At 42.8% G+C, this 9,275-nt stretch overlaps 1 protein-coding gene across 1 annotated transcript; it reads left to right on the top strand.

Annotated features, from left to right (window-relative positions):
- Positions 1–925: 925 nt before the first annotated feature.
- CISD2 (CDGSH iron sulfur domain 2) lies at positions 926–8,421 on the top strand. The gene is made up of 3 exons (XM_082282410.1): positions 926–1,060; positions 6,830–7,041; positions 8,072–8,421. The coding sequence occupies exons 1-3, from the start codon at positions 958–960 to the stop codon at positions 8,159–8,161; spliced, it is 405 nt and encodes a 134-aa protein (XP_082138536.1). The 5' UTR covers positions 926–957; the 3' UTR covers positions 8,162–8,421.
- Positions 8,422–9,275: the final 854 nt, after the last annotated feature.

Below are 9,275 nucleotides of genomic sequence, written 5' to 3'. Positions count from 1 at the left end.
CCAGTCCCCAGTGCCCAGTCCCCAGTTCCCAGTTCCCAGTCCCCAGTCCCCAGTCCCCAGTCCTTCCCAGTCCCCAGTTCCCAGTGCCCAGTGCCCAGTTCCCAGTCCCCAGTTCCCAGTTCCCAGTCCCCAGTTCCCAGTCCCCAGTTCCCAGTTCCCAGTTCCCAGTCCCCAGTTCCCAGTTCCCAGTTCCCAGTCCCCAGTTCCCAGTCCCCAGTTCCCAGTTCCCAGTCCCCAGTTCCCAGTTCCCAGTCCCCAGTGCCCAGTTCCCAGTTCCCAGTGCCCAGTTCCCAGTGCCCAGTTCCCAGTCCCCAGTTCCCAGTTCCCAGTCCCCAGTGCCCAGTTCCCAGTTCCCAGTGCCCAGTTCCCAGTCCCCAGTTCCCAGTTCCCAGTCCCCAGTTCCCAGTCCCCAGTGCCCAGTGCCCAGTTCCCAGTGCCCAGTGCCCAGTTCCCAGTTCCCAGTTCCCAGTGCCCAGTTCCCAGTGCCCAGTGCCCAGTGCCCAGTTCCCAGTTCCCAGTTCCCAGTTCCCAGTTCCCAGTGCCCAGTTCCCAGTGCCCAGTTCCCAGTGCCCAGTGCCCAGTGCCCAGTCCCCAGTGCCCAGTTCCCAGTGCCCAGTTCCCAGTTCCCAGTGCCCAGTTCCCAGTTCCCAGTGCCCAGTTCCCAGTGCCCAGTGCCCAGTGCCCAGTTCCCAGTGCCCAGTTCCCAGTTCCCAGTTCCCAGTCCCTCCCTTCCTCTTCCCTTCCCCGCCCGCGCGCCCCCTGGCGGCGGGAGCACTCCCGACGCCCCGCGCCGGCGGCAGCGCCCCCTGGCGGCGCCGGTGGGAAGCGCGGCCCGAGCGGCGCGCGCGGGAGGGACGGGCCCGGCTGCCGGGGCGCGTGCGCGGCCCCGCCCCGCAGCGCGTGCGCGGCGGGAGCATCCCGGGTCGGCGCGCGGGGGGACGGCGGGACAGTGTGGCAATGGTGCTGGAGACTCTGGCCCGCATCGTCAAGGTCCAGCTGCCCGCGTACCTCAAGCGCCTGCCCCTGCCCGAGAGCGTCGGCGGCTTCATCCGCCTCACAGGTAGGCGGGGGGAGCGGGATCCCCTTCCCGCCCGGCGGCGCCGTCGGTCCTGCCTGGGATCCGGCTCCCAGCCTTCGCTCCAGGCATCACTCGCTGTCTCCCGGCCGCGTCACACAACGGGGAACCCCAAACCCTAAACGGTTGCAGCAGGACGGTGATCCTACGGGAGGTGTAGGTGCCGTGTGGGGCAGGGGGAGCTGTCAGGATGAAGTGCAGGGACAGAGTAAAACATTCGCGTCTGAAATTCCTCTGGGAACCAGCGCCGGCGAGCCAGAGGCCGTGCGCGGAGATGGATTGGGATTTACCCAGAGGCATAAAGCACGGCCTCTTCCTCTTCCTCACAGGTCAAAGACAGCATCTCTACCGAGTTAAAACAAAAAAAATCTCTTTCTGGGAGGCCGTCGCATACATAATGTTAGGGTATTGATTTAATTTCGTAATTTTTGTAAGTATTTTCTGGGTTAGGGAGTAAAAATGCCAGTTCGTTGATTGTAGCCCTGTCACAGAGTGAGCAAGAAAGAAAAGCGAGTAGTGGCGAATTCTGTGGGTGCTCAGTGCTTTGCACACTGAGGCTCGGGGTGCCCAGGCTCGGCTGTGATAACACAGGCAGGCCCTCAAGCAGTGTCAAGTGACAGGATTAGTTCGGTGATAAGAAAGAAGGAATACGCTCCACAGAAAGCAGAACTAGAAAAAGTTCGACTCAAAGTGTAGAATCAACCTTATATCTTGCAGCACTAACACTGTGACTGTAATAGTGTTGGAAAATCGTTACATTTAGAACAGGCACAGTTTATTTAAAGTGGGGTTTGAGTACTTCTTTCTTTCCAGCATGTTTATGCTGCTCGTGAACTGCAAGTCCCGTTATCAAACCTCTTTTAAATTAACGGTTGTCTTCCACAACTACTCTCCTATATGAAAAAGCTGTTAATTACATTTACCAAATGGAGAAATTCAGCTGCTATAAAGTTGTGAGTTAGGGGATAAAACAAACTATAGAACAATGCAGCTTCTTCTGTTTGTAGTATTTGGCAGTTTCGTAATGAAGTCATTGCCCTTGTAACCACAAGTTGACTTAAAATTTGTTAAGCTTAGTAATATTTTAGTGACTTATTGCTTACATGTTTTTCTGTAACAGGATTATTTGTGCAGTCTTTGCATTCACAACGTGTAAAAACCACCACAAGTAGTAATACAATTTATTCTGAAAACCTCTGAAAGGTTTGGTCTGGAGACCAGAATCAGGACTTTGGGGTTTTTACATAGTGTGATCAGTGAGGGAGAATTGTTTTGTTTTCACATTGTTTACCCCATTGACTTTCAGGTACTTCCTTGAATTTGGAGGGAGGGCAAGAAGCAAACAACTGATTTCTTAAGTGTAGACCAAACATGTGAAATGTCAGCCCCTAAATATTAAACAAAAGGAGCTGAGTCAGAAACTGCTTTGAGAACTGGTAGTACTTAATGAGCATACCTGAAAAATCCACTGCCTCTAGTTCTTAGTGATTTTTTTTGATTGGACTCTAAAAATGGGAGACAAAGGTATATTTAAAAATACATGGCTACAGAGAGAACACTTTTACAGTTTAAAACTTTTTTTTTCAATAGTAAGCTAGACTAGTATCTGCTGCCATGCTTATACATCTTCTCAGGGTGAATATGAATGAAAATGGAGGGGACAAAAGCAAAACAGTACGGCGTGCTTCAAGTTATGGCATAGGGTAAATGCAACCCAGTGAGACTTTTGAGAAAGATACTGTAGGACACTGCATCCTAGGCACCTAAATTAAAACATTATTATCTCTTAGTGCCTAAAGGTTACTGAAAGTCATTGAAACATCATTGCCCATTGAAGAGTCGTGTGCTTACTTGCATGCAGAGCTGCTGTCAGTCTTAAGTTTCATCGGAGAAAATGATTGCTTGAGCAAGTGCTGCATCTCCTCTGTTGTGGTCTTTGTCCTGTCCTAAAGTTACAATCCTCTAGGAGCAGGGGATTCCCAATCCTGGGGTTATTTTTGCAGTGAATTACCATTAGGGGAAGACTATTAGACAATAGAGAAAATTAGATTAATTTTCCATTTTGTGTTTGCTACTGTTACAAATTACAGAGTATATTCTTTGGAAAATGGCATACTTTGCTTCTTTTTGGAAAGTGAGAATTGATCTAAAAACATTTAAAGCGCATTAATATTTGCTCTTTGGTGGCATCTATTGAACTTATTCAGAGACCAGCACTTTGAAACACTCGCTAGCATAGACCTTGTTTGCAAATGCAGGCCAGAATCCAGATTTGGAACACTGCAGTCTTTTCTTAACTCTTTCATTGCTTCTGTAAACTCTCATTAGCTTGCAGGCAGATGCAACTTCAGTTCCTGTAGTGCATCAGTTGTAGAAACAACAGACCAAAAGTATATGGAGCACCTTGGTTTTTTTATAGGATGTTATATATAGTGTGCTGATTAAAGATCTGGCTACGTGTTGTTTGTTGTGACCTTACCAAACCAGAATGAAAAACTGCTAGTTTGAAGAAAAAGACTGTTATCATCCAGTGCAGGTAAAAGCACTCCTGAGGGTAAAAGCAGTGAGGGAGAAAGGAAAGAATGTTTGACCTTAGGTTTGAAAGTGGATATCTAAATTATCATGCTGTGCTGCTCAGAAGCCTCTTTCAGTGCCTTGTCATAGCTGCTTTAGCCTTCACGTCTCAAGTTCAGTGAAATGGACAGTGTTGTCTCATGCCAGCATTGCTTTTTGTCCTGGAAGATGTCACTAAAATGGCCATAGACTTTCACACAGCAAACAACCAAAACCAGTCAGGATAGATCTGCTTATTAGTTCTGAAAAGAATGTAATTACTAAGTACTTTCAATTTGCATGAAGAACATCATCAGTTCAGAGAATATACAAGCACAGTTCAAACATTCCTTTTGACTCGTAGTTAATACTTGTTAAAATTTTGTTTTGCAGTTGAGCTGTTACTGTAAGAAGCTGCTTTTGGGTCTGCATAGGGTTATTTCCACAAAAACTAGCTGAAGCGTAAGTCAAAGATGACAAAGGAGTAGCTAATGGAAGACAAGCAGGGAACACCTGCTTTGATTTTACTCTCAGGCTGGTCTGTACCTTTGTTCACAGTGTATGTGTTTCTTTTGTTTTTGGATGGGTTACTGTTGGACTAAAAATTAGGGCAGCCTCTCCTTGAAAATATCCATGGCCTCAGCTTCTTGGAATTCTCTGGTTTCTGATACTTTCCAGGATTTGTCTTTGGGATTGGTCTCTATCTAACACAAGTCTGAAGACTAGCCTGTTTGATACACTACTCTTCATTTCTGGCTCCAAAGTCTGCCTCTCCCCATGCAGCAGAACTGATAAGGAATCTCCAGAATCAATGTAATGGCTGAATTCTGAGTTGTCAGCTGTGAAAATAAACAGTCTTGTGAATTGCCCTACATCTGCTTCAGAAAGGTATGAATGGCTTCAAAACCAGAGCAGTCTACACTTGTGGGAAGACATCATTGCATTAGTTTGGGTGAAGAGTTTTTCCCATCCCTGCTCACCCTGCCTAAAGTTCTCTGACAGTGTCTTGTATCTTTTGCCTTAGAACATGATCACGTTGATTTTTCAGTTTAAACATAGGAGCTTCAGGCAGTCTTTGGCAATAACCAGGCAGTTTATGATTAGTGTACACATGAATGTAATTGGGGGCTTTCTAGAGACTCCCAGATCAGACGTAAGTACAGAATGTACTGGCTAGTGAGGACAAAACTACTTATCAGCAGTTAGCTTGATACAATTATTAAAGAATAACCATCCTAAATAATAGCCTTGTGCATCCTATTCATGTTTATATCTAACTTCCTTTCTCAGAGGTTACAGCTGTCATGTTCCTCTTTCACTTGAATGAACCCAGCTGGCTGTGAGTCATCCATAGACATGACTACTGTTCTGATTTCGATGCTGTATCAGAGTGTGAGACATGTCCTTTTTGTGTGTCAATCTTAGCCCAGTTATATTCATCACACACTTGATAGATGCCCTGGTCCTGGTGTGCCTCCTGGAATGTCTGTTCAGTCTTGGAGTTCAGAGGAGTAGCTTTGTAGAGATCCACATTTTTGCCAACAGTCAGGTTAAGTACACATTTTTTTTCAGTGACCAAATATTTTTCCTCTCTTTTGAAATACATTCCAAGTCAGTCCTTCAGGTCAGAAAGTGCATTTGGATTCCTGATGGAATTGATGGAACATTCTGGAAAAGTAATGATAGAAAAGGCAAGCAGGCACTGCTGTCCAGGAAGCTCAGGATTCTGTAGCTGAAAACATTTGAGTATCTCAGTGTTAATTAATATTTAGGGCTTGCAGCTTGTTGGAGGAACTAAGAAAAGAGCACCAGAGATTAATGTATTACAGTGACTTAGTGAATGTTGTGAACTGTGGTGTGTAGGGACTGCTGCAAGTGCAGTTGGGAAATGAATACTGAGGCTTCTTGCAGTGCCTTTAGCATTTATGCAGGTGTGATGCGTTTCCAGATAAATGCACTAAATGTGGCTGTCACAGGAAAGGCAACAAAGAACAAAAAATTAGTCCCACAAATTATTTTCATTACATGGTCTAGTTCCAGAAAACTCAAATCCTTAAGAAAAATCCACTGCATACTAACTGGAAAAGTATTAGTATAAACGTGTGTTTTACTAATACAAAAAAAATCAATCTATACAGAATGATGTATTTTCTGAGAGCTACAACCCACCTGCTCTGTGTTTTCTTTCTTGTACATCTTCATTTCAAAAAACAAATTGTAGAACAAAATTTTTCTATGTTCTTATCCTAAATAATTTAGAAGAGTAACTTGATTACAGTGACTTGTCTTAAAAAGTGCTTGTGCAGCTATTTGTGCTCCAGCTCATTATTTTTCTTTCAACTTTTTTCTTTCTCTTCTAAAGTATTTTTAAACTCCCTTCTATGTGAGTATTTAGATTTAATATATTCTCCAGAAATTTAGAAAAACGTTCTCAACCTTTAGTGCACCATGGTATTCAAACTGGAGTGGAGTATTGTCACAGCATATTTTGCTAGAAAAGTGGATTCACCTTATATATATATATATATATATATATATATATAAATATCTTCTATCTATATATTTTTATATATATATATATGTATAAAGGCCAATTATTGATGCATTTCTTGAAAAGTCCAGTAAGTCTTCTCTCACCAGTATGCCTCGAAGATTTATAATGATGTAGCAGGGCAGCCAGATCTGCAGTGCATACTTTTATCTTTTACCTGTACTTGAAAGAAGTTCCTTACCTTGGTAAAAAGCAGTTTTCTGTGACTTGACCTACTGATCTTAGGTCTCTTTCTTTCTCTATATTGCAAAAACTTGTTGCAGATCCCTGAGCAAACACAGGTCTGAAAAATAAACAAAGATGATTGGTGAAGGTTTTGCCAGTGCCTTAGGGTTGCCCAATTTAAAAATATTTTATTTGTTTTGTATTTATTATCTTCTGTTGAATCATCTTGCAGAGTGATAAAATTCAATTTCAGAAAAAATTCTAGGAGTCGGAACTTTACTTTGGCTACAGTAAATCCCAAGACTTAATCTGTGTCTTTTTTTTTTTTCCCCTTGAGACTTACCAGTGGAATTTTGTTTCCCCTGAGGGCCCTGCTGACTGAGCAGCCCCATTCCATACCCTCAGCCTAAGCCATCTGAAAGTAGCTGATGCTGCACCATCCTGGAGTGGTGTCAAAGCCACCCTAAACCTCACCTTATCTTTAGTTTCAGAATGGCTGCGGTTACTGCCTTTCCTGGGCGTGCTGGCCTTGCTCGGTTACCTTGCTGTTCGTCCCTTCCTCCCCAAGAAGAAACAGCAGAAGGATAGCTTGATTAACCTCAAGATCCAGAAGGAAAATCCAAAAGTAGTGAACGAGATAAACATTGAAGATCTGTGCCTCACTAAAGCTTACTGCAGGTGTTGGCGTTCAAAGACGGTAAGACATTGTGCTGCTGTAGGATTAGAGATTGAAACTTGCCTGTTTTTATCACTGCTTTGGTGTGGATTGCTCTGTGCTGAGCTGTTGCTTTTGTCTGAAGGTGGAACATGTTCCTGAATTTTGTAGAATGGCACAGACCTCTCTACATGCAGAAAGCAACTGTAGAAGCTCCAAAGAGACAGAGTAGGGTTTTTCTAGAAATGTTTAGAGAGTGACCACGTGTGAGTAGAATAAAACCAAGCAAACTTGTTTTACTGTTTGAAAATACATTGCAACTAAGTAAAAGATAACTACTCTTATTTCACAAAAAGACAATGCTTAGAAAGTTGTTCATATTACAATGAAAATAAGGCTGGGCCTCTGTTGATGAGGGAGATTCCCATCTTGTCCAGAGCAGTGAGATGACTGGTTTGGATAGTCCATATCCCCCAAATCAACTAGATGTAAATGAATATATTTCATCTAGCCTCAATTTTAATTTCCTGATTCAGTTTTGAATGTCCTAACCACAGTCTGGTTTTGTTCTCTCTGGACTGAATGCTTTCCTTTTTTAATTTAAAATAAAGTCTGCCCTGAACTGAAGAAGCTCATCACTCAGCTGTTATCACTTTGGACTAATCACTTCAGCCAAGTCTTTCAGCTTTTCTTAAAAAAGTACTTTCTGGTTGCAAATGACTAAATCTATTGAGCACTCTTACTAGTTCCACAATAAATCTTAATGCATTTGTAGCTGTGATGGCTACTTTGTTTGCTGTTCTTTCATGGAAAAGGCTTTGTCCCTGACTTTGTGTCTAAGAACAGCTATTTTAGGATCTCACAAACTTAGTTACCCATTAACAGTGTTTGTTTTCCTTAGTGTCATGTGTCCTGTGTCTGATAGGAGGCAAGGAGTTTGACGTTGAAGCAGGACATCACAGGAGGAATTAGCAACATTATCAAAGTGCTCAGGCCATAGGAGGAAATACAGAAATCACCATGCAGTTACTGTACAAAGTTACGCTAATTCCCCGTGTATGTTTTCTTTCAGTTCCCTGTCTGTGACGGCTCCCACAACAAGCACAATGAATTAACAGGAGATAATGTAGGTCCACTAATACTCAAGAAGAAAGAAGTATAGCAGATGTCTAATCTAGATCATTACTGATAAAAAGTCTTTTATACCGTTGTAGTTGCAAGGGACAGCGTTTTATTATGTGATTAGTATGATTTAGTTTCATGATTGCTGTAGATTTCTTTTTGGAATAAACTGCATTTAGACAGTGATGAATTTGTCACTGTTTTGGTACCTTATTCTGAGAAGAATTTTGTCTGCTTTGGAAAACTGTAAAGTACCTATCTCTGTAAATAAGTCGTTTATTTCAAGAATAAATTGACTTTCTACAACTAAGCCTTTTTTGTATGAACATACAATTATAAAACTGTCACTATTTCAAGTGATGTAAGTGCACTTTTCTGTTGATTTTTGTTCTGCAGAGAAATCATGTTTTATTTTGTTTTTCAGGAACAAATTTAACTGTACTTAAGTGGGGGAGAAAAAGGTACCAAATTCCTCCTTTGTGAATATATATTCAGGCAGGCAGCAGATCAGTATTAGGTCATGCACGCTGAAGGTGTGGCCTGCCTGGTGCCCAAGTGGACAATTTGTTGGTCTTACACAAAGCAGCCCAGCTCAGACAAAACCCACACCACTGGAAAGTTTCATACAGCATCCCAGGTGGAGTGCTGGCAGTTCCAGGCCATATGTAAACTAAATTATTGAGCTGGTCAGCCATCAATGTTAGCCCTTTATTTTGGGCCCTCTGTTGATGGTAAGGAAACAAAATTTTGCCTCCTGGAAGGTCACTTGCACTACAGTCACTACTTTTCGTAACAGGAATTTTCAAGGGATGAATGGGTTAAACGACAACTGAGGATGCAGAGCCGAGCTGTTCTCTTGGCTTGTTACCCATTCAGAATTATTATTTAGGCAAGTCAGAACGTTACTGTGGTGAGGCTTAATTTCAGATGCAGATAATTACTGCTTACCTAACTGCTAGATTCCTAATTAATTATTCTAAAGTGCTTAATTCTCCCACGAAATACTGTATCCATCAGTTTAAAAATAAAAATTTGATCCATGCTACAGTTTTAGACAATGGTATGAAGACAGATTGCACCCATTCCTTAACAGCATTTCATTTGACCCATTGTTAGGTGGGAAGCCCTAGAGCCGTTGCCAAAGCTGATCACCA

The sequence above is a fragment of the Coloeus monedula genome, assembly GCF_965178545.1.
Source record: "Coloeus monedula genome assembly, chromosome: 5".
In the NCBI taxonomy this organism is placed as follows: Eukaryota; Metazoa; Chordata; class Aves; order Passeriformes; family Corvidae; genus Coloeus; species Coloeus monedula.
Note: the sequence above shows the minus strand (reverse complement) of the source record. Positions and strands in the feature narration are given on the sequence as shown.